This window comes from Tauraco erythrolophus, chromosome 20, assembly GCF_009769465.1.
Source record: "Tauraco erythrolophus isolate bTauEry1 chromosome 20, bTauEry1.pri, whole genome shotgun sequence".
Taxonomy (NCBI): Eukaryota; Metazoa; Chordata; class Aves; order Musophagiformes; family Musophagidae; genus Tauraco; species Tauraco erythrolophus.
Genome location: NC_141484.1, coordinates 1,804,312 through 1,829,851, shown reverse-complemented (window position 1 = coordinate 1,829,851; position 25,540 = coordinate 1,804,312). Strand labels below are relative to the sequence as shown.

At 51.8% G+C, this 25,540-nt stretch overlaps 1 protein-coding gene across 2 annotated transcripts; it reads left to right on the top strand.

Moving 5' to 3' along the window:
- The first annotated feature begins 17,115 nt into the window (after positions 1–17,115).
- Positions 17,116–20,162, top strand: SOX9 (SRY-box transcription factor 9). 2 transcript variants are annotated; one of them, XM_086623858.1, is made up of 4 exons: positions 17,116–17,546; positions 18,528–18,785; positions 19,385–19,744; positions 19,787–20,162. In XM_086623858.1, the coding sequence occupies exons 1-4, from the start codon at positions 17,116–17,118 to the stop codon at positions 20,160–20,162; spliced, it is 1,425 nt and encodes a 474-aa protein (XP_086479984.1). The 2 variants fall into 2 exon arrangements, with proteins under 2 accessions (XP_086479984.1, XP_086479983.1); XM_086623857.1 differs by having other exon boundaries at positions 19,385–20,162.
- Positions 20,163–25,540: the final 5,378 nt, after the last annotated feature.

Here is a 25,540-nt window from a genome sequence, read left to right as displayed (position 1 = left end):
ACACAACAAACACAATGATCTTTGTGCAGAGAAGCTGATCTCACCGCGCCGAAGATGCCCATCGTCCCTCATCTGCCAGATGTGCTGCCTGACAGCAGGGGAGCATGGGCTCCATCCAAACCTCCACCATTTCTGCCCAAGCGGGTCAGCTGCCTGTTTCAACTTCAGGTACCAGCATGAAAGCAAACCGAAAACAAGACATTTGGATGTCCCTCAGCTCCAAACATCCAGCACTACTACACGAGTAAAACCCACCAAAACTATCCGTTCCTGCACCACGGACAAGGTTTCCCCAGATATGGTGTTTCTACCACTGTTTTTGCCCTGATTAGCACCAAACCCAAACTCATTTCTCTATGGCAGCGTTTCTGGCCCGCACCGTTCCCACGCAGACACCAAATTCAGCCACGCGGTCCCATCACCACCCAACGCCCGCTTGGGGATTTTCTCTCCATGAGTCCTTTGCATTAAGAAAATATAATTCCTAAAGGAAAAAAAAAGCTAAGGAAGGACCTCAGGAGCAGGACCAGGGCTTTTTCTAACTTCAAAACCTGGAGGTCTCACCTTCGTGAGGAAAGAGCAACGCCCGCAGCCGGCTCGGCACACAAAACCAGCCCTGTGCGCTCGGCGGCCGTAACTCACCCCCGTTTCGGACGGTAATTAGCACCGTGTGTGTGTCCCCAGCCCTGCCCACGCTCGAGGAGGTCTCAGGTCGGCGGGGAGGAGGTGGGAAGGGAAAGGAGGAGTGTTTCGAGTGAATTTCAGACTTTCGCATCCCCTCTCCAGATGTGCCGGGTAAGCGGCCGGGAGTGGAATCTGACTCCGGAGGAAAGGATTTAAGACATGATTTAGCAGTTTACCTCCAACGTTTGTCCTGAATTTTTTACGGAGCGGTTCGAAGTCAAGCTGAGAAGTTTCTCAAGCCCTTGTCCAAGCCAGTGGGGCCGCCGCGCCGGTGCCAACCCTCGCCCCATACCTCCCCGTAGATTCTAGGAACTTCACCCGAGCAAGGGAGGAATTTTTCTGCAACCTCCCTACCTCGCCCTGTGCTTCTTGGCCGAGGCTGCGTAATACCGTGTGGCGTGTCCTGGCAGCCAGGTGCCAAGGCATATATGTACGTACCGATCAAAATGAATGGAGCTGCTGAATTAAGTGCTGGAGCAAAACCCCACAGGACAATAAAACCCATTGATGGTGGAGCGGAGTCCAAGTCTCCGTTGGTTCGAGCCAGAGCTCCCACAGCAGAGCCCTCTTGGTCTGAGCCATTCCCGCTGTGGGATGGTCACCAGCCGACCGGCTGGATTCCTCCTGGGGAAAAGCCACTTCTCTCTGGAAAGACGATGGGCAGACCTCTGCTGCCAGCTCAATGTGAGTTTAAGTCTTTTCTCGGGGCACCTACCACCGAGCTTGTAGCCCTCTCAAGGGCTGCCCAAACCCATGCTCGTTGGAAGAGGGAGTCCACACACAGACGATGTCCTCCCAGTCACTCAGTCCTCATAAATTGACACCAGGCATGGTTGAGCGTGCATTGGGCTACGCTGGGTGCAGCACACACCCTGGAAGCCTGTGTGACTCAAAGCAATGGGGCTGCATGTCCCTTCGCTTTCCTTTTGCCACGCAAAGCAAAGAACTTCCAGCTGCCACGCTGAGTTTGGGAGGGAGAAATCTCACTGCAACTCGTAAACGGAGCAAATTCCATAGGGACGGCCATTGACAAGGGATAAATACTAAAAAAAACACCTTAGATGTCCATTTTACAGTTGCTCTCTGGCTCTTTTCTGACCATAACCACACTTTAAACACTAGTTTATGAAGCAAACAGCCAGTAACCTACTGCTGGAAGCTTGTGGAACGAACTACCCACTTCGCAGAGATAGCACCAGTCCAGGTAGACATGGGCGAGCCAGCTCGCTTGAAGGCTGAGCCAGGACAAGACGACTTGCTTGGCTCTGGGATGCAAACCACAGCTCTGAGCCATTGATGCTGCCCATCTGCATGTGAAAAAGCAAACACATAAATAAAAATTACTGTGAATGGCAGAAAACGACGTTGGAGAACATTCCCACTGGCTTGGCTTCTCCTTCGCCCTGGAAGCAGAACTGTGCCACGGCCAACGCTCGGCCAGAGCCAGCCTGCAATAGCTCGCCCACCTCCGTGCCCAGGCGTGCAGGCTGGGCTGCAAACCTTCTCCCACCCACGTTTGTTGGAACAAGGGAGAGGCTGTACTCTTACAGCTTTGAAAAATTATTAATAAAATGCCAATCGGTTGGTCAGAGCTTCTTTTAAAAAAAAAAAATAATTTGGTTTTGAATGACACAAACCCTCCTGTATTGCAAAAACTTGTCTACCACAGGTCAGTTTGCAAACGGCGGGGTTTGCTTTTTTGCTTTCTGCAGAGGACTGATCCATTGTCTGCCCAGGTTTTGGGCAAGGATGGAGGTCGGAGAACTCACTGAGCTGCCTCCAGGACAGACCTGCTGCATGACCTCAAGAGCTCGTTTCAGCTCTCTCCGTGGTAGCTTGTTTCTGCCATTGAAGGCAGAGGAGGTCTGTGCTCAGTGGCTGCACCGCTGCCTCCAAACTGGTTCCTGGGGGTTGCTGGCAGTGACACCCCAGTACACACATGGGGTACAAAGCACAGCAAACGGGCCAGGGCAGATTCTGCGCCACGTTCCTCACTCGCACACGGCCGCTCTCCAGCAGCTCTTGAACACGCAACACCCCGGCCCTGCCTGCTGGATCTTAAAAAAAAAAAAAAAAAAACAAGCCAAGAAATGTGCTGGGTACCCAACCTGAAAGCTGCCACTCAGAAAAATATGCAACATCAGCCTCTCTTATTTTGACTTCTTTTTCTAAAGGACAGTTACGTAGTTTCCCCTCTGTGTGTCCATGGATCTGTCAGGTTGATAACTTCAAAAGTTATTTAGATAAACCAACACTTTGGCCAGTTTCAAGCCTGTTTGGGAAAAGATGGAAGTCTAAAGGATGGAGCTCCTAAAGGATGGAGCTCCTAAATGATGCAGCTCCTAAAGGACAGGGCCCTGTGGCAGAAGATGATGAGGGAAAGGAAGGGAAGTCTGTGGATGTGGTGACAGAGAAAAGACTGTCCCGTGGACACAGGTCACATAGATGCATTGGAAATGAGAGAATTTACCCAGAGAAAGCTTTTGTGAACATCTCACTAATGGGAAAAGCTTTCACCCATCTACCCTGTTAAAAGAATAAGAGTTTCTCCCCCCTCCACCCCACCTTTGGAACAAGATTTATAAGATGGGAGAAATTTAGTTTTAGCACCCTAGAGCCAGATGTGCAACAGCTGCACACCAGCACCAGACCACGGTCTCACGCTGCACCCAGCACTCAGCTCCTCCAAAAAGCCCGGCCGTAACCTCTTCCACTCACTGTTCACCGCATTCCCGCGGCCCGTGCCGACGCCATGGCAGAGGCTGGGATGCTCCGGCAGGCAAAGCGCGTGAAAATGGCCATAAATCCCACGAGGTCACACCGTGCCGTTCGCACGGACTCACCAGCCTCTGTGGTTTTCTCCACCATAGCAAACTCCGCCACGGCAAGCGAACCCCACTGATCACCCCGCAGTTACCAGCAGACCTCATCAACTCAATTCACCCTCCTGAAGAAAGGGGAAAAAAAAAGGGGAAAAAAAAAAAAAAAAGAAAAAAGAGAGAGACAGGTGGCACACCCTTAAATAGAGAGGTTTTCATCATGCTGACACGTTGGCCTGGAGCCAGACCGCAGCTCTGACGGCCCAAGGGCAGGAGGAAGGGACTTAGGAGCTGAACTCCAAATTTCCCAACGGGTCCCACGCACGCAGAGGGACCAGCCCAAACCCCCACGTTCAGGAGGCTGAAGTCAGATCTCGATCTGAATTTGGTGGCTTGGGCCAGTTTCAAGAATCACAAATTACCTCTACTTATTATTATTATTAATAATAAAGCGTTATTTTATGCAGGAGCTTTGAGGTTCATTGTGATACGCAGACACGCGGTTAGAGCAGGGCTGAGGCACAGCTGGCAGGAGCAGGTGGGATCTGCATTGTCTCCAGCGGTTCCCAGCGCCGGGGCCAAACTCTGCCTGAACCCCGGGATGGGAACACGCCACGTGCACATCTTGGCACCACCTGAGCTCCACGCCAGCCCCCAGCCCAAGGCTGCAGACGTTCACCTCGGATCCCCCTTCCTGGCTGCACGAAAGCAGCAGCTCAGCCTCCTGCACCTTCACCGTGAGCACCGCTGGCCGCTTGTCCCCTGTGGTGGCCACAAGCCCAGGGCTGGCTCTTGGTCTTCTGCCAGGGAGGAAATTTCACCAGCCAGAAGCAGGGCAAGATCAGACACCAAACCAGTTTGGCACAACCCATGTTAGCTCAAGTCTGCCTGCGGTAATTTTGTTGGGCTTTGGGGAAAAACTTTGTAAATACTGTTGTCTGGTTCTTCTTCTTGTATTGCCCTGGTTTTGCAGTTTGTTTAGTAGCAGAAGAACCAAAACTGCAAAATAAAGATGTTGCTTCAGCCTACAAAAGAAGGAGGGAGGGCTGGAGCCCAGGGAGGACACACTGGAGCATCTCTTCCCAACCTGACTTCCAACAGATTTCCAAGAGCTCAACCTGAGCTGCTGAACATCTCCGTGTCGAGCCAAACCGAGCCAGCAAAACCCTCTAGAAAAGCACCCAGACAAGCAGCGTTTCTGCTGATGCCAACTCCTCCATCAGCTCCCACCAGCTCAGAACCTGGTCCTGACCCCTCAATGGACATTTTCACTCCTCCTCCACCTTTCCTTGCAATGCAAAGCCTCCCCGTGATCCTGGACACGGGCAGCCAGGTCGGTGTTACCAGACTGGCCACATTCAAGCCAAGATCACTGGAACAGCTGATCGTGTTCCTCAACCACGTCTGCAAACGAGCACCCATTTCCTTCAAATCCTCATCTTTGGCCAACGACACCGAACACCGAGCAGCCCTCGCTGCAGCCGCTCGACGCCATCAGATTCAAGGAGCGGATAATTAGTATTGAAAGGTGTGATTGCAGCCAAGCAGGCTGGCTAATCAGCTACTGATTCTGCCCTAATGTCCTAGATCGTTTAGAAATATAATCTGGAGGTGGTGGGAGGGACAGTGGAGCACTAACTGGAATTACTGTGGAAATGCAGGATCCCTTTCCACGTCTAAACACTGCACAATTACGGCAGTGACTCGGTTACCTCCTTATTCATCAGGCCAAGGCCAAGTTCCCAAGTTAAGGAACTTGGATGTATTTTTTCCTCCAGTTGTTTTCTGCACCAGGTCAAATGTGGCTCTGCGATACCGCGATCCTCTCCAGGGTACTGCATTAGCAGTTGGATCAGGAAAAAAAAACCTTCGGGGTCAGTTTGGTACCTCTGCCTCCCTTAAATCATAAAACACAAACACCCATTTCCTATTCCCACACTGCTGTGACACAGACCCATCCGACCCCTGCAAACACAGCCGGACCTACTGTCCAACTGATGCAGCTCTAAGCACAAGGAGAAGGAGGATGCACTATGGTTTGGAGATTTATCACAGATTACTGACTCTGTGGATTTTGTAAAACCACTTAAAGCGATGGAATACTACAACTATGTCCAGAGATTCCACAACAAAACAGTCTCTTTAAAATTCTGTACAAACCAAACCCCACGCATCACGTATAGGGTATTTTATAAGCGCACCATCTTGTACATGGGCTATATCCATAGTCGGGGTCCCGTTTTGACAGGTTGGAGACCATGAGAAACCATCTGGTTGATTTGGTCTCGGGGAACTATCAACGGCTTATTGAAACGTGGACCCCCGAGGTCACCATAGCTGGGACCTCAGCAGAGCAGGTAGCTCTCAAGAAGGACGTACTACACAGCCGACACCTACCACCGCATCCCTCCGTCACTCCAGGTCTCCTTATCCCTAACAACATCTTTCCACCAAACCAGCCACCCCGTGGCACAGCATGGCATCAGGCACTTAGCAAAGTGCTGAAAGTCTCCTTGGCCAAGCTCTTTGTTCACGTGCCAGAAAAATATGGTGGGAAAGCTGATCCTGTGCTGAGCACTTCTTCCTCCCTTTTCTGCAGACCTGTGAGCCCATCACCAGCCACGGAGTGTCGGGACAGAAAACACTCCCCAAGCCACAGCCACAGGGTGTTATCCTACCTCGTGCACAGGAGATTAGAAACCAGGATCTCGCACTACAAACAACGATGCTTTCCTTCTCCTAGATTTCAGCAGTTCATTGCTTTCCCTCTCCTAAGTCATTGAAACAATCCCTTTGCAAAAAACTTCCTGATTTTCCAACCCGTGAGGGGTTCCACACCTTCCCCCTCCCGCTGTCGGAGGGGAGGCCGGCCCTGGGATGCCATCCCGGGGAGGAAGCACGCAGACCCACCCTCCCTTCGCATGGGAATCATCCTCATCGAGCCCGCGCCCCGCGCGACGGCTGTTTGGTTTGGACGCATTGGGTTGGATGTTAGTCAAGCTGACCTGTCCTGTTCTCTGACTCAACGGTCTCGGATCAGGCACATCAGGCACAAAATGTTGAAAATTAACCAACATCTGGGGCTGGCATCTCTCTTGGTTGGAGAAACGGCTTCGTTAGCCCAATCCACCAGATTCCCCTGAAATAGTCCAATAATTTCTGCTATTTGCCTTAAGAGCCTTATCCAGCTGGAGAGGTCTCTTCTCGCACGTGGACACGCTCCACCATCACCCACGTGTACTCCCGGCTTTTTCTTTCGCAAACGCTGCCAAACTGGTACGACTGGGTTTGATTTTCTTCAGGGGATTTTTTTTTTTCCTATCTCAAAATATATCCCTCCTACCCCAGTAATACAGAAAAAATGTGGGCGTTATCTGTAGTTTCAGGTATTTTGGTGACCTCAGATTTGTCACCTTCTCAGGGACCGCCTTAGAGAAACAAACCTCTTGGAAACGATTTTGTTTGGACACCAAACCTGGACTGTTAGACCCCAAAAGATTTAGGATCTGAGTCTGGACCTGAGAATCAGTCTTTGAGCCATCTTAGGACAAATGATAAAGTGATGGACAAGCATATAACTAACGAAAAAGCCACGAGGAGAAGATGGGAGTCTGCCTTCCTAGGGATTGTCCTCAGCGTTTGTGGATTCTCTGAGGTCTAGTATAGAGGAACCTCACGTTGACGTTCTTTTTCTCAGTGGTGTTTTACTATATCTTCACAAAATACCAAAAAAACCTGATCCCTTCACCATCCTCTTTGTCGAATTTGGCTGAAATCAGAGCAGCAGTTCAAAAGGAGGACGCAGGGCACTGATGAGAGACGGGGAGACACAGAAACACATACCTGTACCCTGTTTGGTGTGAGTTCAGGCACACAAAAGGGATGCGGTGAAGCCTCGCTAATAGATAGATTGGGGGAAAAAAAAAAAAAAAGCCACTGTTTTTATAAAAAGCAAACATTCCCCACTGCCAGGCCCCGGGGCCGCTGGTTCGAGGATGGTCCCATCCCAGGACTAGTAGAGCAGCTCTGTCCCAGCCAGAGCTGATCCAAAATCCTCCTTTGTTTTCCAACTTGGCTCTTTTGAGTTTTCTTTGCTTTTTTTTCCCTTCCCCTTTTTCCTTTCTTTTCTTTTTTTCTTTTTTTTTTTTTTTTCTTTTTATAAGGTAACAATACCTCCTTTCAGGCTCTGCCAAAGTCCTACTCAAGCCCACTCAGATAAGAGCTGGCAGGAAAGGTAACTGCCATCAATATTTTGGTGAATGTTAACTACCTGCGGACAGGCTGGGTGGGGGATCACAACACCTGGGCTACGTTTAAAATCACCACATTCAAAGTCATCTCCCTCCCCGGATGCCCCTGAATTCCCAGTAAAGCCTCTCCAGCATAAGTGGCTGTAAAAGACGGTGCTTAGCCCTGTGGGGACTAAGTGGACAGTCGTGCTCCGCACCAAGGTACGTTTTCATGATGCTTCTTTTGCGGCCGTTTCATTTACTCCACTAAAATATTATTCTTCAGCCAGAGTTTATTTTGGATAAGTGCGGCAAGTAGAATTTGTAGCCCTAAATTCTCAAGTGCAGGTTTCAGAATTAAAAGGTTTTTTTTTAAAAAAAAAATAAATAAATAAAATAAAATAAAAAAAATTGGGGATGTCTCTTTTTTTGCTGGGGTTTCCCAGATTGCTGCGGGTTATCGCTCCCTCACCCGGGCTACAGGAAAGCGGCGTTTTTGTCTGGCTTTTCGGAAGGCAGCACCCGTTTTTTCATCCTTCTCTTCAAAGTCAAAAATCGTTTTGTATGTTATGAGTAGGAACCCAAGATTACGATAAAGAGTGGTTTCAGACTGACAGCAAATTAAACTGCAAGCCAAGGTATATATACACCATTCGGAGACATATTTATAATAGGTTTTTTCCTAAAACCAGAAAATATAATGATATTCTGTCATGCAGTCTGAGACTTTCTGTGTTATTATTAAGACATAGCAAACATTTCTAGGTAAAAAACTGGGAGCTGGATGGTGTTATTCTCAGAATAAGCTTTTCCCACTTAGCAGCAGGATGGGGTTTTTTCTCATGTTCGTGCAAAAAAAGTATGTTTTTTGCCAAGCTAAATGGCCAGTGCATATTTCTAATCTGTCACAGATAGGAGAGGCAGGTAGACAGACAGACGCAGAAAAACCAGTACTCCCTGCCCTCCCGATTTCTGTTTTTCTATCATATTCTGCTTGGCTATATTAATTTTAACACGATGAGTGTTATGCTATTTTTTTTCTTTTAACCGTAAGCACGCTGTTCCTGCAACAGCTGTTCTTTCTTTCTCGGTACTTAAAATAAAGCAAAGGAAAATAAAAGGAAAATGGAATAAATGATACGCTCCTGCAAAGTTTCATTGTTAAATAAAATAAAAAAGAAACACAACCCAAACCAAAGCAATTCTGTTTATGGACTAAATAGCGATTTAGAGAGAATTTAAAGCAGCACCTCTGGCTCGGCTGCCCAGAGCCAGACTCCTGCTCGTCGGAGGCTCCCAGTTGGGATGGGTCCGTACAGAGACCTGGACCTCCATCCAGCCCCAGGGCAGGTATTGAAAATCAGCCTTTAACCTCAGCGCCTTTCGAACAAGGCTCCCAGTTCTCACCCCGGCCCCTTTGGCCACTCGCCCTGGGAAGCCCCCTTAATTATCAGCACGGAGCAAAACCAGGAGGAGATGGTTGAAGCAACCATGAACATCTCAGGAATGCCGATCTGCTGGGAGCATCCCGCCAGCCCCCAGTCCCCGGGTGCCCACCAATGCCATCCAGCCGCCGCCATCAAAACCAGGCACCTTAAAAATGCCTTGAAATGCTTTTCCCATAAGAAAAGGAGCCTGGGAGCTGCTGGGTGCTGCGTCCCTTGCTTCCCGGGCCAGGAAAACACTGTCCCACGCTCAGCAGCATCCTTGGGGTTAGGAAAACGCTCGGGACTCACTCCCGCTCGCATCCTGCCCCAAACTGATGGAGAGACCAGGGCAAAAAAGCACCGGAATCGAAGCAGAGCAAACACAGACCGCGGCAGATCCAGCACCCCCGGGGTGGGTGCCCACGGGGGCAGGAAGGGACTCGCACAAAACCGAGGGGACGGGGTGGCCCTGGGCACACCCTTCGCTTCCCCCACTTTCCAGCAGCCCCGAGGGAGAAACACAACGTAAAATGCAAAAAAAAACCACTTTTTATCTAAATTCTTCGACGCGTCTTAAGATTTATGTTATATGTGAAATAAAATATTTATACAGCGCGCGGGCACACAGCTACGCACTTGGCAGAGAAGAGGAACAGCAGGACACAGATAGACATATTTTCAGTATATATGAGTGCATGCATACGTGAGTCTGTGTTTAGATATATATATATAACTAAAACAAATCCCTGTTTATTACTCAGTAGAGAAAACTGCAGGTTTTTTACATAAATAATCCCAGTGTAAATAAACTCCCCACCCTGAGCAAACTAAAAGTGATCCCATAGCAGATTTCTCTATTTTTCAAATAAATCATCGTTCCACCCGAACATGGACCTGGCAGCTAGAATTTCCAGCTCACTCAGGAGCAGCGGTGGGATGGGAGCTGGAAACAACCCAAACAAACAATTTTACAAGTTCCAGAAGTCGAATGCCAACCCTCTCCCCCCTCCATCCACCACCACCTCCCCCTTTTTTTTTTTTTTTTTAATTTCTTTTTTTAATTTGAAGAGCGGGAGGGGTGGGCGCTGCCGCGGTCGTTGGCCCATAGGAAATCGGTGACCCAGGGACATCTGCAAGCCATTAGGACACAGACTTCAGGTAGCTCCCAGAAACACGTGCTGTCCACATTACACCCTCCAAGTATATTTCCACAACTTTACTTCTCCAAATAAACAGTCGGGCTCTCCCTGCATTAGCACGGAGCTGCACAAACAGGTAGAGAGAATGGCAGTTTTATTCCCCCTTCCAATTCTGATGGATTTCTTGTAAGCTGTTGCCGGGCTGTGTAATTTGAACTATTGCTTGGAAAACATAATCGGGCCGGTTTAAAATTACGGCCATTTATTTATCTGGATGTGACTATGAAACATCATGTACGATTTGCTCAGCATCTCAGTTCGCCTCCACGCTACGCCCCAACCGCCTCTTCCAGCAGCGTGTTGTACTGAACAAAGGGTTCAAAAAAAACTAAAAAAAAAATATATATATATATATATATACTAACTAGAATCCACCAGGACTTATAATTGGGTTAAGAGACTTTTTTTTTTTCATTTATAAGCAAGTTTTATACCTTCCAAAGCAATCCTACTTCTCTTTAGCCTTCGCGACACCACGTATGTCCCTGCACGAGCATGGGGGCACGAGTGGTGGTGGCTGAAGCCACAGTGAAGGCTGGTAGCGATACCCACAGCTGGGCACTCCCTCATTTATAAGAAAAAAAATGGAAAAAATAGGTAGAAGATGATGCTGACCACTTGTTGCCAGCATTGGCTCTAGGGCATTTCCCTTTTGTGGAGAGCTCAGTATTGTTATGAATGAAAACTCTGTCTTTCGTTCTCATTACCGGAGCTTTACTTTTGGCTTTGATCAGTTTACCCTGAGTGATTCGAACCAAATTGATTTATCTCAGCATCTGATGGAGAACCACTTCCAGCTCCGGCTGCCATCCGCTCCGCGGGGACGGCGGGGGGACGCTGCGGCCGGCAAACGCGGCAAATCCACGGCCAACAGCGGAGCGGCGGCCACCGCTGGGCAGCCCCAAAGTGCTCACCCAAGTTAAAGGTGCACCTTTAAATAAATTTATAATAATAATTCTCCTCTTTTTTCTCCTAGGAGAAAAACCCAGCACTTTCGGGAGGGTGTTTCCATTCCTCTTTGAGCCTGATGATGCATTTTCCATTCACCCAAGTTCGCGGAGCTTCGAGCCAAACGCTGCGAGCAAATAAATAAATAACTAAATAGCCCCAAACCGTATCGCTTTAATCTCCAGCAAAGAGCATTTGTGAGGCACGAGGCTGCGCGCAGCGGTGTCCAGCCGTGGGAGAAGGAGCAGAAAAGAACGGCGAGGTTCTGGCTATTTCCTACGGCGCAGCCCGCACCGGAGCCAGGGAACGCTAAAACTTCTCCGGCGCCGCTCAGCTCGGAGATCCGGGCTCCAAAATGGGAGTGAGAATAAATCCATCACTGGCTTTTCCTGCGGGGGAGCAGCTCAGCAAACTGGGGAGCTGCTGATCAACACCGGTATTTCTCACTAGCAAAGTTAAAAATCCCTGTCTTTCCTCCTCCTTTCCTCAGATTCTCCTATTTTTAGCATTTTAAAAACTCTTTTCCAGGAGGAAAAAGCCTTTCTCTGATCCAAAAGACCACAATGCCTTTACTGCCATCTCCGAGCCTCAGCCTAATCCTGATCACCCCCGGCAGGATCTGGCCCCCGGCAGCTTCGTGTTCCCAGGATTATTTTTTAAGTGGTAAATCTCGACGCTATTTAAAGTGATGCTATTTCAGCAGCCACAATGAGTGCGCAGTTATTTAATAGCTAAAGCAGACAGACGTGGTCAAATTAACACTGCCACCCAGCTCAGCCCCTGTAAATAATCAGAATAATTTTACTGCAGCACTGAGATTATTCTTCCGAAACTTCTGAATTTCTTTCACTTTATTCTACATAGCAAGTCCAGCAAGATGGTATTTTTAGGTACAAATTAAAATGCTGTAAAAGTAAATATCTTTCAGGCACTCGTCTTGGAGTCTCCAGGTTCCCTGTTACCTTATGTGCCGAAAAAGGGGGGAAAAACCACCCGTCCTCCAGCTTTCTCACCCGTTCCCAGGTCAGTATTTGCCAAGCTTAAACCAACACACTGCGTTGTCTCCAGCTCCACCCGTAGCAGCTTTTGAGTATATTATCACGACAGGCCAGAGAAACTGATAAGATTATTAAAAATTAATACAGTGATGTAAATATACAACATGAAGGAATTCCTAGCTAAACTCACACAATAAACAACAACTCTGCCCTCAGCACATCACCACTCAGCTACCACTCTTTTTTTTTTTTTCTTTTTTTTTTTTAACTGTACAACGACCCTCCGATAAGGACATGTCAGACTGTGCCTGAGAAACACTCGGGCTTTGGAAAAAATAAATAGAAATAGTACAAAAGGGGACAGGACCACGGCTCTGTGCAAAGCAGAGGCTGCAAACCCTGCCCGGGAGGCCACGGCAAACGTGTCCAACAGCCCCGGCACAAAGTCACCTCCAGATGGGCCCACATCCACCACGGCATCAAGTGCCACCTCGGACGGGGCTCGACACCGACCTCGTGTCCTGGGCACCACGGCTGGTCCCACGGCTCTGGGACACTATAAACCAAAGCACGAGCTCCATCCCTGCATCAGCAACGCTTTGGAGATGGGAAAAGAAATAAGGCGTCACTTAGTGACACCCAACTCGGACAGAGGTAGGATGTCTGCCCGGGAGACCCGACCACGACGGAGAAAAGGTGATGGAGAAACATTAACTGAAACGCCAACATCTCGTGCTGCACGTGAAAACGTTCGGCGGCGACCAAGGCTCGCAGCCCTCGTTCATTAGCGAGGAAAAACCCGGAGCGTGCAAAGCCTGTTTGGCTGCCGGAGTGATTTTGTGCTTGGTGGGATGCAGCACAACTCTCATTTTTAATAAAACGTCGTTGTTTAGAAGGGAGCGATTTTTATAGGCGAGAGCGATAATTACACTGCAATTAACGGCGCTGCACCACCCCCAGGCCCTGCCTGCCGAAAGCCACCGGCCAAAAACACCGGAGCAGACGGTCCCGGATAAACGCAAAGACACGATCGTGTCTGACATTCATGTTTTGTGCTGTCGATCAATGACTGATACGGTTTTGATACCGAAACGACAAGATCTGGCGCGGGAACGCCTTGGTTTTTAGAAAATTCCGCTACAACCCAAACCTCGCGGCTTTGCCCCATTTCGCACGAGCGGGGAAAGGGTTCCTGTGGATGGGGAGGCAGTGCCAGCTGCTCCTCGGGGTTCTCACCGACCAGGGGAGACCCATTTGTGCCGGAGCACGGAGGCGCCGCTGGCCCGGCGTGAGGTCAGAGGGGAGGGGGTGACATCACAGCCTGCCCGGTGAAGCGAGCGCCCATCCACCACCCGTCCCGTGGCCGGGCTCGGACCGCGCGCCGCGGGGAGGAGAGGCACGCAGGCTTTAGGAAGGAGCAAACTTCATCAGGCTCAAAGGGGGAGCTGGACCAACCCCCCCCCCCCCAGCTTCCCCAAAGCAGCAGTAAAACAATCTATTCCAGCACAACAGAGCTGAGGCGCATTAATATCAGATTTGTAAGGTTTGAGAGAAAAAAACTCCCAAAACACCCCACGCGGGTGCTATTCCCTTTGCTACCAAAACTCCTGTCTCTTCCACTCTCTGCTCAGAGGCTCGGAAAGATCGTTTCCTAAAAACCGGTGATTTGATTTAGCACAAGGCAGAAAAAAAAAAAAAGTCCATCAAACGAGGGCTATAATCCACGCGCTTCTGGCTAAAAATCTTTCCTGCTATCCGAGCTTGCCACTTAGGGTAAAACAATGGTAATTCTTTAAAAAAGAAAAGAGAACTTCCATCCTGACGTAAAAGCAGCAACAGCTTGTCACTTTAAAGGAAACTTCAAACCTTCCCAAACGACTGTGATTTATCAACTTGTCTATATTGTCTAAACAGTCCATAGAACAGGAATTAAAAATAATAATCCAGAAATTATAAAATTACACGTGATAACACAACTGGAAAGCTCTTTTCCATTTCTCTTTTGTTTATTGTTCAAACTTGTCAAACCACTTTCTTTTGTTAAAACAGATTCTTTTGTAATGAAAAGGCAGATTCCCTTTCAGCAGACGGACTTCCAGAATGAAAAATGTTCTAATTATTACACTTTTCATTAAATCAATTATCCTCCCAAATTGTTTTTGTGTTTATCTCTGCCAATCAGCAGTAAAGCCACGGGACAATCTGTTGTCACCATATTTTTCTCCTCCAGGTACATTTGTTCAGATTTTTGCTACAGCAGCTCCAGCTGAGATAAGAACAATCTACTGCCCGAGTTTTCTTTGATGTTCCTGTAACAAATACATATATTAAAAGAGATTTGTTGAGCTGAATTCCACTCATGCGCTAGCCTAGAGCTGAAATTGCCAAGGGAAAATATTTCAGAATTATCTCCTTTAACATTTACTGGAAGTTTACCTTTTTCACTGCAAACAACGATACAAAATTCAGCACATCTTCTCTTGGGCTGCTGCGTATTTAGCAAAGTAAAGACACGTAACGCGGTGAAAACCGTCTCTGCTGTTGCAGGCGTAAGAAACCCCCAAAACGCTCCTGAAGAAAGATCACCCTCTGCTCTCCGTCCCCCTGTTCTTTCAGACAAAGGCTCTGGAAATAGGACACTTACCTTTCAACTCACCCAAAGAAAACTACTTTCCAAAAGTTTGCAAGCAAAAAAAAAAAAAAGACAGAAAAAAAACCTGAGGGAAAGATAGCAAAAGACAAGCAGGGTCTACCAGGGCGATTGCTTTCAAACGCTGCCTTTTTCACGATTTTTCTTTTTTTTTTTTTTTACTTTTTTTTCACGTGCCATTTCCAACACCTTTAGAACGCACTTATTAACGTAACGGTGACATTCGTGGTAAGGGATCCCCACCAGGACACAGCGACCGAGCCGCCCACCACCCCAGGACTGTCCAGCAGGACAAAAGCTGCAAATTAAAGCAGCTTCGATAAAAGCATCAACTTTAACGCTCGAGTTGAAATGAAAAATTATGTCCGGCGTATTTTGTCAAGGGAGAACTGGCAGAAGGTCTCTCCCCCTCGAAAGGCGGGGAGGGATCGGGGAAGGAGGCAGCTTGCCTTGCACGCTGGAGCTGCCTTCGCTCACATCTGCGCCGAAACTCGCCTCTCACCAAATACCCCTTTTCCCTTCAACCTTAAGAGACGAGAATCTGCTTTATTGTCTATCGCGATAATGACTTCTCTCCTGCCACCATCCCTGATGTTTAATTCTTACGTGCACAGAAAAGCAGTTTGCTAATAAAAACGCACATGCTGTATGATTCACCATAAAGAGAAATATTTGCATTTATCTAGAGATAACCCAGAAAGCTCCCAGCGCTTATTTGTTCACTTTTCTTGTTTTGGTTTGATGATAAGAGTTGGCCAACTCGGCAAAACTTTTTTTTTTTTTTTTCGGGGCGGGGGGGGGAAGTGGGGGAATGAAGGGATGGGGGAAGTAACCTGCCTGCCCCTCGCAGAGCTCCAGCCGCGGAGCAGAGCCCGCTCCGCAGCCCGTGCGAGCGCAGCCCCGGCCGCCGGTGAAGGACGGGCCGGGGCCACCGGGCTGAAGAATGACGTTATAAAGGAGGGGGGACGACGACGACACGGGGGTTATTACACAGCGTGACGGGCTGGGCGCGGGGGGACGCGTCAAAGCGCACCCCCTCAAAAAAAAAAAAAAAGAAAAAAAAGGAAAAAAAAAAGCCAGTTTGGAGTATTTTAGCTTCCACGCACCCCCCGCATGCCTGCCCCCACGCACAGCCTCAGCAGGGGCGGCGCCGCGGAGGGGCGGGGGGGCGCAGCAGGCGCGCACATCTCCCCCCCTCCCCGCGCGGGCGCGCAGCGCTCCCCGCCCCCGCCGCGCCGTTCCTGGGCCTTTGGCGCCCCCTCTGGACGGCGGCGCGCACCGCCCCCGCGTCCCGCCGCGCCGCGCTCCGCTCCGCGCAGCTCCGGCCGCCGCCGCCGCGCTCCTCCATCACCACTCCGCGCCCGCGGAAGGAGGGAGGAGGGGAAGGGGAGGGGGGGGGCCCGCCCGCCCCGCAGCAAAACCGCAGCCCCCGCACTCGCAGCGCTCGTTCCTTAGCTCCCGCCAAAGCTGAAAACGCCCAAGGGGCGCGGGGGTCCGCCGCCGCTCCGCACCCGCGCACGGAGCTCGCACCGCGCTCCGCCCGCCCTCCCGCAGCCGCCCCCTGCGCGGCGCTGCGCGCCCGCCGGCCCCGCCCCGCGGCGGCGGCGCAGCCAATGGCGTGCGCGCCAGCCCCCGGGGGCCGCCCGCCCATTGGCGGAGCGCTCCCGGGCCGAAATCGCCGCGGAGGGTATTTATTCCCGCGCCGCGGCGCGGGCCGCAGAGCCGCGCTGGAGACCGGCGGGCCGCGCCCGGCTGCCCACCCACGGCCACCCACCCACCCACCCACCCCGGCCCGCGCTGCCCAGCCGGCCCCGGCCTCCCGCCACCGCCGCTCCGCGTTGTTTTTTCCTTCCCCCGTGCTTTTTCTCCTGCGACTTGCAAAAGTTTTTGCCCCTTCTGTCTTTTTTTTTTTTTAACTTTTTTTTTTTTTTTTTTTTGGCTTAGAGGAGTCGGGGAAAAAGAATAATAATAAAAAACCAAACTTTTGCAGACTTTTTTCCAGCTTTCTCCCCCCCTCTCCCCAGCCGGGCTTCACGCTGGTGAAGGCTTCGCCTCTCCTAGTTTTACTTTTTTAACCCTTCCCTACCCCTTAGTCACCTGAATATTTTTTTTTTCGAATTTTTATTTCTTCATCCCGTTCCCCCCTCTGCCACTTTCTCGCATGAATCTCCTAGACCCCTTCATGAAAATGACAGAAGAACAGGACAAATGTATCTCCGACGCCCCCAGCCCCACCATGTCGGATGACTCCGCCGGGTCTCCCTGCCCCTCTGGATCCGGCTCGGACACGGAGAACACCAGACCCCAAGAAAACACCTTCCCCAAGGGTGACCCGGACCTGAAGAAGGAGAGCGACGAGGACAAGTTCCCGGTGTGCATCCGAGAGGCGGTGAGCCAAGTGCTCAAGGGCTACGACTGGACCCTGGTCCCCATGCCGGTCCGGGTGAACGGATCCAGCAAGAACAAGCCCCACGTGAAGAGACCCATGAACGCGTTCATGGTGTGGGCGCAGGCGGCCCGCAGGAAGCTGGCTGACCAGTACCCGCATCTGCACAACGCCGAGCTCAGCAAAACCCTGGGAAAGCTCTGGAGGTGAGTGCGGGGGCCGGGCCGGGTCAGCGAGGGGAGGTGGAAAGTGGGGAAGGGGGGATGCTGGGGGAGAGACCGCAGCCTGCAAAGTCTGTTCTGACCCCTACCAGCAGCTGGAGGAGGTGGGAGAGGAGGGACAGGATGGTTTCAAAGCCTGGAACACTCGCCGAAAACTTTTGCCTGCGCTGGCAAACTTGTTGGGCGTCGGAGAAGCCAGAATAGTTGGGGAAAAGTAGGGAAAGTCGATCCCCGGAGCTGCCTTCTGGGCTTGCAAGTGGCTTCTGTTCCTCGAGCGATGCCCCGGTGGAAGCCGGCCCCGCCGGGCAAGGAAGGGGGGGGCTGGCGGAGCCCCCAGCCAGCGGGGCCCCGCGGCCGGGCGAGCGGTGCCTGCCTCGGCGTTTGTTTGTTTGCGCTCTTGTCCCGAGGAAACGGTGGTTTTTCTGGATTGCATCAGCTTGGCCCGGGCGGAGGAGCGATGCGGGGCGAGGGGAGGGGGCGGCAGGAGCCGGGCGCAGGGCGAGCGGCGGCGATGCTGTGCCAAGCCCCGGGTGGGTGGGTGGGTGCGATGAGTGGTGCATGGCTGGGTGCCCTCCGGCTTCCAAAATAAGGCAGGGAGGGGAGAAAAACAGAAGGAAAGTGAGTCACCTGGCCGCCTCTTATTCTGTGACTGCAGAAGGAGGGGGGGGAAATCCTAAATTTGCGGCTGCTCTTGCGGCAGGAGGAGGAGAAAGCCGTGAGCAGCCCTGGCAGGAAGCGACGGGGCTGGCACCCAAAGTTCCCCAGGGACAGGACATGCACCCTTGCAGGGGTGACAATCAGCGTGTACCCCAGACAGGGGGGTTCAGCATTGTGGGGGGCTTCTGCATTGCCATTCGGGGGGATCCAGAGGAGAGGTTTGGGCTGGTGTTAATGCCATAGTGGGGGGAGCTGCTAATGCCCCCTTTGAGCTGCAGCTGACCCCTCGCCCCCCATGTCCCCCCCCAGACTGCTGAACGAGAGCGAGAAGCGTCCCTTCGTGGAGGAGGCCGAGCGGCTGCGGGTGCAGCACAAGAAGGACCATCCCGACTACAAGTACCAGCCGCGGCGGAGAAAGTCGGTGAAGAACGGGCAGTCGGAGCAGGAGGAGGGCTCGGAGCAAACCCACATCTCCCCCAACGCCATCTTCAAGGCGCTGCAGGCCGACTCCCCGCAGTCGTCCTCCAGCATCAGCGAGGTGCACTCGCCCGGCGAGCACTCGGGTAGGTACTCGTGGCCCCATGAGGTGTTACAGGGGGGTGTTAAGTCACAGCTACCTACGAAAAGATGCATCCCAAACTAGGCTGAAAGTGAGAGTGGGTAAGGAGGGGTGGGGGAGAAGGGAAAGAGACCCAGAAATGCAGTGAGACGGGGACGGCTGCACCAGGAGAGGGGCAGAGCTGCCCACAAGCCTTGCCCGTAGCATGGGGACACCAATGCTCACCGTGTGTGCCAGCCCCTGCGGACACTTCCACCACCTCAGCCCATGAGAAACAGGAATCTATACTATTTTTTTTAAAAAAAAAAAACAACAAACAAAACTAAAAGACGGCCCAGCTCTTGCGGCTCGTGTCCGAAGGCTCGGTTATTTTACCCAGCGCCATAGATGGGCACTGATAGGGCTCGTGTCTGCGTTCCTCACACCTGGAGATGTTTGTGTTGCCCTACGCAACCGCCTTCCGAAGCGACGCGCTGTTCTCCGGCCGCCCCGCGGGTTAACGATTAACGGCGTTATCGCGCCCGGCGGCACCTCCCGCCTCGGGGGTGCCCGGCCGTCACCGGAGCGACACCCCCGTCACTCTCATGCCCTCTCCTTCCTTCTGCAGGGCAATCGCAGGGTCCCCCACACCCCCCACCACCCCCAAGACGGACGCGCAGCCGGGCAAGCAGGACCTGAAGCGGGAGGGCCGCCCGCTGCAAGAAGGCGGCCGGCAGCCGCCCCACATCGACTTCCGAGACGTGGACATTGGTGAGCTCAGCAGCGACGTCATCTCCAACATCGAGACCTTTGACGTCAACGAGTTCGATCAGTACCTCCCCCCCAACGGCCACCCGGGGGTCCCGGCCACCCACGGGCAGCCCGGCCAGGTCACCTACACGGGCAGCTACGGCATCAGCGGCACGTCGGGCTCGCCGGCCGGGGCCGGCCACGTCTGGATGTCCAAGCAGCAGGCGCAGCCGCCGCCGCAGGCGCAGCCGCCGGCGCAGCACGGGCTGCCGGCGCTGAGCGGCGAGCAGGGCCCGGCGCAGCAGAGGACGCACATCAAGACGGAGCAGCTGAGCCCCAGCCACTACAGCGAGCAGCAGCAGCACTCGCCGCAGCAGATCAACTACAGCTCCTTCAACCTCCAGCACTACAGCTCCTCCTACCCCACCATCACCCGCTCCCAGTACGACTACACCGACCACCAGAACTCCAGCTCCTACTACAGCCACGCCGCCGGCCAGAGCAGCAGCCTCTACTCCACCTTCACCTACATGAACCCCACGCAGCGCCCTATGTACACCCCCATTGCAGACACTTCTGGGGTCCCCTCCATCCCCCAGACCCACAGCCCGCAGCACTGGGAACAGCCCGTCTACACACAGCTCACCAGACCCTAAAGCTGTTTTCACAATAAAAAAAAAAAAAAAGAAAAAGAAAGAAGTAGTAGTTAAAAAAAAATAAATCAAAAAAGCACAAAAGAAGCAACAAGATGATGATCGGAGAACTTCCTCAGACTTTTTCCTTCTTTGAAATTAAAATAATAAATAAAAAAGACACTAAAGGTAAAGCTGTTGGGGAGGAGAGAGCGCCTGGAGCCTTCTGCACTACAGCATCCTCCGGGAAGGGGCCAGACCGCTCTGAGAACCGGCAGAACTCGGTACAGACTTTCCAAGGACTGGACTTGAACTCTGCTCCCAGGGCACGGCGTGGAGATGAGATTTCTAACCAACCAGCTCCGCTGTCTTGTTCTCTGGACTTTTGTAATGATTTTCTTTTTTTTTTTTTTAGCAGAAATTTTAAAAAAGAAAAAAAAAAGAAAAAAAATGGGGGGAAAAAAAAGAGAAAACTCAGTCCTCTGTGAGGAATATTCTCTATTTTAAATATTTTTAGTATGTACTGTGTATGATTCGTTATCAATTGGAGGGGATTTATACATCTTTTTTAGAGAATTTTTTAAATGCTCTTATTTTTCCAACAACTAAAAAAAAATAATGACACTTAGTGGAGCAGTCCTAGGTTTTCTTGCAGTCAGAGGTATTTTTGTATAGATAAGTGTCTTTTTCTCTAAAAATAAAACCCCGAAATGACGTGCTTTTCACTGGGAACAGCTCTGGGAAGCGGCCGCGTCGGCGGAGCGACGGTCAGCTCCGCGAGCCGCGGCTGTGCGGGGACCAGCGTGGGAGAGGCTTTATTTTTCTAACTACGAGCAAAACCAGCCAGGAGGAGATTTTTATTTTTTAATAACCTTGAGCCTTAAGAAAATAAAACAAAAAGATGTAAGAACTTAAAAAATAAAAACGAGCAGCAAGGAGTGCTGCTGAGAAGCCTTAAGAGCAGCCCTGTGATAATCCCTGGTCCCCACCTCTGCCCATCCCTGGGGCTGGGGGGGGCTGAGCTCAACCCCCTCTGGGCAGACCCCCCCCCCCGTCACCCCAGGCCTGATGCAAAACCCAACCAGGGGCTCCTCTCTGCTTGCGGGACATCACAGATACTTTAAATTATTTATTTTGTGAGAAGAGCAGTTTTTAATCACGATTTTCTTTTTTCCTTTATTTTTTTTTGTTTTAATCCCCCTTATCCCCCTTCTATTTTAAGTCCTTTCAAAAGCGATTGCATTTGTCAGAGCATTATTTGGAAGGTAACCGTGCCTGTTAAATTATGGTCTAAACTGTAACCAGTCCTTTATTTATCTCTTTAATTCTTTTTTATTATTATTATTATTCTTTTTGGAATCTGTGTCCTGGGTTTGTACAAACTTGTGCTCTTCCTTTTTTTTTTTTTTTTTTTCTTTTGTCTTAAGGATAAACTGGAAAAAAAAAATAATTGTACAAACTAAAGATTGCAAATGTAGCGTATCACTGAATCATTTGCCTTGTTTTCTGCCTCAGCTCTCTGGGACACATGAGCTCGTGCGAGGACGAGACCCAACGCCCCGGCCGTGCCGCGGGGGCGGCACCGTTTTAGCCTTCCACCCCCAAAACTGGCTCGAGGTGGGGACACTGACTTTGGTGAAGCTGTGGCTGAACAGTTAAGGATTGCTTTTTAAAAAAGACAGCAAACTTTTTTTATTTAAAAAAGATGATATATTTGTTAACATTTTTTTTTTTTTTAGGGATTCAGTAGAAGAAAAAAAAAATCTTAAAGCACTCTTATAATATGGCATCTTTCTATTTCTGTATAAAAGCAGATCTTTTTAAAGTATTTCTGTAACTTAAAAGACCTGTCATTTAAATCATATTTTGTCTTTAGGTAAGTTTGTTTTGTTTGCCAGATCCTTCTCTTTGTGAAACTTACCTTTTTTTTTTTTTTTGTATATTATTGTTTGCAATAAATATACATTGTATCAAAAGTTAAACACCCCATCGGTGTCGGGTTTAAGGGGCTGCGAGCGCAGCCAGGGTCATGCTGAAGCCCCAGGATGGTTTTGCCTTCAAAATGGGGGCTTGGGGTGTCCCCCCACCTTGGGGTGTCTCCCCTCTTTCAGCAGTGCCAGTCCTGAGCCGAGACACCGGAGCGAGGGAGCCATGGCAGGACCCCATGACCTTTAAGGTCCCTTCCACCTCAAACCTCTCCATGATTCCACGGTACCAGGGAAGCGACAAACCCAGACTGGTCCAGGGTGACATCTGAGCTCCAGCCATGCCCCAGCCCCACTGTCACCCATGGGTTGGCTGGTCCGGTTTGGGAGGATGCTGAGCCTGAGCTGGGGGCAGAGGAGCTGCCAAGGTGGGTTTGGGCTTTTGGGTCATTCTCCCCAAAACCACTGAAGTTCTTCTAAAAGAGCTGAAACCCCTCAAGCAAGCAGGACATGTGTTGTCCCCAAAGAGCCATGTCGCTGCTCACCCCTGAGCCCTGCTCTCCTGCAGCCCCAGAGGTGCAGGACAAGCCCCCCAGCAAGGAGAGACCCCCCCTCCCAGCTCAGCCAGGCACTGCTTTTCCTGTCAAACCCAGCCCAGATAAATCACTGCTCCAAACTCCCCGGGTCCCTAACCACACTGCTCCGGGCAACCCAGCCCATTGCCACCTCATCCCGCAGCACGGCTGGCCATGCCCCTGCCCTGAGGGCACAGTTGTGCTGAGCTTCACCAGTCCTCTGCCCCCACTGGTTTCTGACACTGGGACGCGCACACCCACCGCTGGCATCGCTGCGGAGGTTGTTGGTGACAGCACAGGTCTGTGTGGGTCCCCTCCCCTTTGTTCCCTCCAAGGGCACAGTTATTCCCGTAGGAAAACTTCTCCAAAAATGTCATAACTTGACCCACACCCTGCACAGGAGCCACAGTTGGCCCGAGGCGGCCCCACGCTGCGAGCCGAAGGCAGCGCCGGACACCTCGGGGAGCTGATCCAGCATCACTTTGCCAACAGTTTGTTGTCTCCAGACTCTGTCCCTGGCCAAAAAGGCCACCTCTGGCTCCAGCAGCAAGAGCTGCTCCCCAGAGCAGCCGGGCTCCCCGCGGGCACCTCGGGGCAGGGCTGCCACTCGCCGCAGCCCCAGCGCGGAGCACGAAGAGCTCCCGGCTGCGCCGCAAAGCCTCCGCGCCGTTGTAAAATATTTACTCTCGCTACAAGTAACACTCAAGCCAATTAAGTCGGAGGGATTCATTTGCTTTGTGCACCAGTTGGGGTCCGTGTCACTATTTACCTGTGCAGCCAGCCACCGCGGCCAGTGAGAACGCTTCGGTCCCGGCCATTTTGCCGCAGCACGTGGTGGGTTTCCCCTGCCCTGATCAGACTTTGCCCACTGCAAGTTTTGGCTTTGCCACTCCTTTGGAAAGCAGAACAAACGCAGATACCGGCGTTATGGCGAGGAAGTGCCCGGGAGCTCCGGCGAGAGCTTGGCAGGCCCATGGCCGGCACAGCACGGCACGGCCGAGAGCGGCGGCTGGTTGCAAACAATTCCATAAACTAGTTAATGTCTTTCCGATGCTCATGTGGGTGGGTTGGGCTGCTACTCAGCAACAAGCTGGAAAACGTCCCAAAAGCAGGACAGCCTTTGCCTGCTTTCCTCTCTGGGGGTCTGAGCCAAGAGAGACCCTCCACATCCCCCCCAGTCTGCACCGGGCGCAGCGAGAACCAGAGGGTGGGAGCAGGGAAGAGCCGGGATGATCCCGAGCGGACGATGCTGCAATGAACCACGGCTCAGCCCCAGCTGCTCCCGGGGTCCGCGGTGGCATTTCTGTCCCGACACAGCCCTGCTCCGCTCCCCTCTCCCCCCCTCTCCATGACCGCTCCCTCTCCCTGCCGGAAGCATCCCAGGGATATCTTCCTTGCAAGAAACCAAAAGAGCAAAGCTCATGACCCAACCCTGGACCTATAATTTCTGCACTGTTTACTCATGGTGTGGGCTTTAATGCTCTTGGCCTCCGTTCGGGAAAGCCAAGCGGGCCGCGGGTCCCCGGGCAGCTCCGAGCTTCCTGCCCACCCACCGCCGGGGTTGTGCCCCGCTCCAGGGGGGCTGCACTCGGCATGGGGCGCGGGGGACACCGAGAGAGAGAAAAATGCTGGAAAAGCTGCAAAGCTTCAGGGCATTTTGTGCTAGAAAGCAGAACAGGAGGGGTGGGGAGAAAAAAAAAAAAAGGAAAAAAAAAGGAAGGGAACTCTCACAATGCTGCAGGGCAGGTTTGGGCCGCCGCAGATAAGAGCGGAGCGAGGACAGATGTGCGGCTGCAATGCTGCTCCGCGGGGTCGGGAGGGTGGTGGGCACGGGCGGCTGTGTTTGACTGAGCGATGAGGTTTTTCTTTTCCATCAGTTCAGAAAAAGAAAAAAATAGGCAATTTGGTTTTCCATCAGTTCGGGGAAAAAAATATGTAATTTTTCCTTTTTCTTTACAGAATGGGGAGAAAGTCCCAAAGCAGCCCTGCAGCACACCCCCTCTCCTGCCCGGCTCCCTGTGATGCCCTGCCGTGCCAGGCTCTGTGCCCAGTTCCAGCCCCCCCAGCTCTCCGTGCCGGCCGCCCGCAGCCGTGTCAGCTGCTCAGAAATGTAGCTTCGATTTGCATTTGCTCAGCCAGCTGTTCATGTTGACATCGTATGAAAGCCGGGGCTTTCTCCAAGAGGGAAGGCGAGATGGCAGCCAGCTGTGCGCCGGGATCCTGGGATCCTGCGGCTCCCGCCCAGCTGTAGCGTTTGGGACACGAACAGCGATATATCACGGCGGAGCCGGGCTTGCTGCGAGCCAGGCCAGATTTGCTGGGGTTTCGCTTTTCCTTTTTCAGTTCCAGGAGTCAGGTGGTTAAATGAGATGGAGCTTTAGATGTCAAAGTGAAAAGAGCAAGCTGGGTTTCCCCTCTGCATCCCTCCCGGACCACGCTCAGCAGCTGGGATTCCCCAGCCCCTGGCAGGGAATTGCTGCCGTCCCAGAAGAGGTGTCTTAGGAACGGGGAGGCAAACATAAACCCGCCCTTTCTCTGCTGACACCAGCAAAATTTAACGAAGATGCTTGGATTTGGTGCTGTAAAGATAAACCCACCTGGAAGAGGTGGGGAAAGAGAAGAGCTTAGAGACACAAACAGGTCCAAGGAATCCAAGAGGATCTCGAAAAAAGGCTTAAACATCTCTGCAGCACCACGGAGGCCACCGAGCCCCCGCTGCCCCCTCCACTGTCCCCAGCCAGGTTGCTCACCCTGCGCCCAGGTGCGAGGGTCGCTCCTGCACCCACACACCCGGGGTTTGCAGCACCAGCTCCAATGGCACGAGGGCAGATGGCTGGATGCGGCCAGAGCAAGGGGTTACACAGCACCATCGCACCCAGGACCACGACAACAACCCACCGAG

Coding starts and splice junctions, on each gene's coding strand:
- SOX9 (XM_086623857.1), top strand. CDS start 17,116: ATGAATCTCCTAGACCCCTTCATGAAAATGACAGAAGAACAGGACAAA. Junction 17,547..18,527: donor ACCCTGGGAAAGCTCTGGAG/GTGAGTGCGGGG, acceptor GTCCCCCCCCAG/ACTGCTGAACGAGAGCGAGA. Junction 18,786..19,384: donor CCCGGCGAGCACTCGGGTAG/GTACTCGTGGCC, acceptor TTCCTTCTGCAG/GGCAATCGCAGGGTCCCCCA.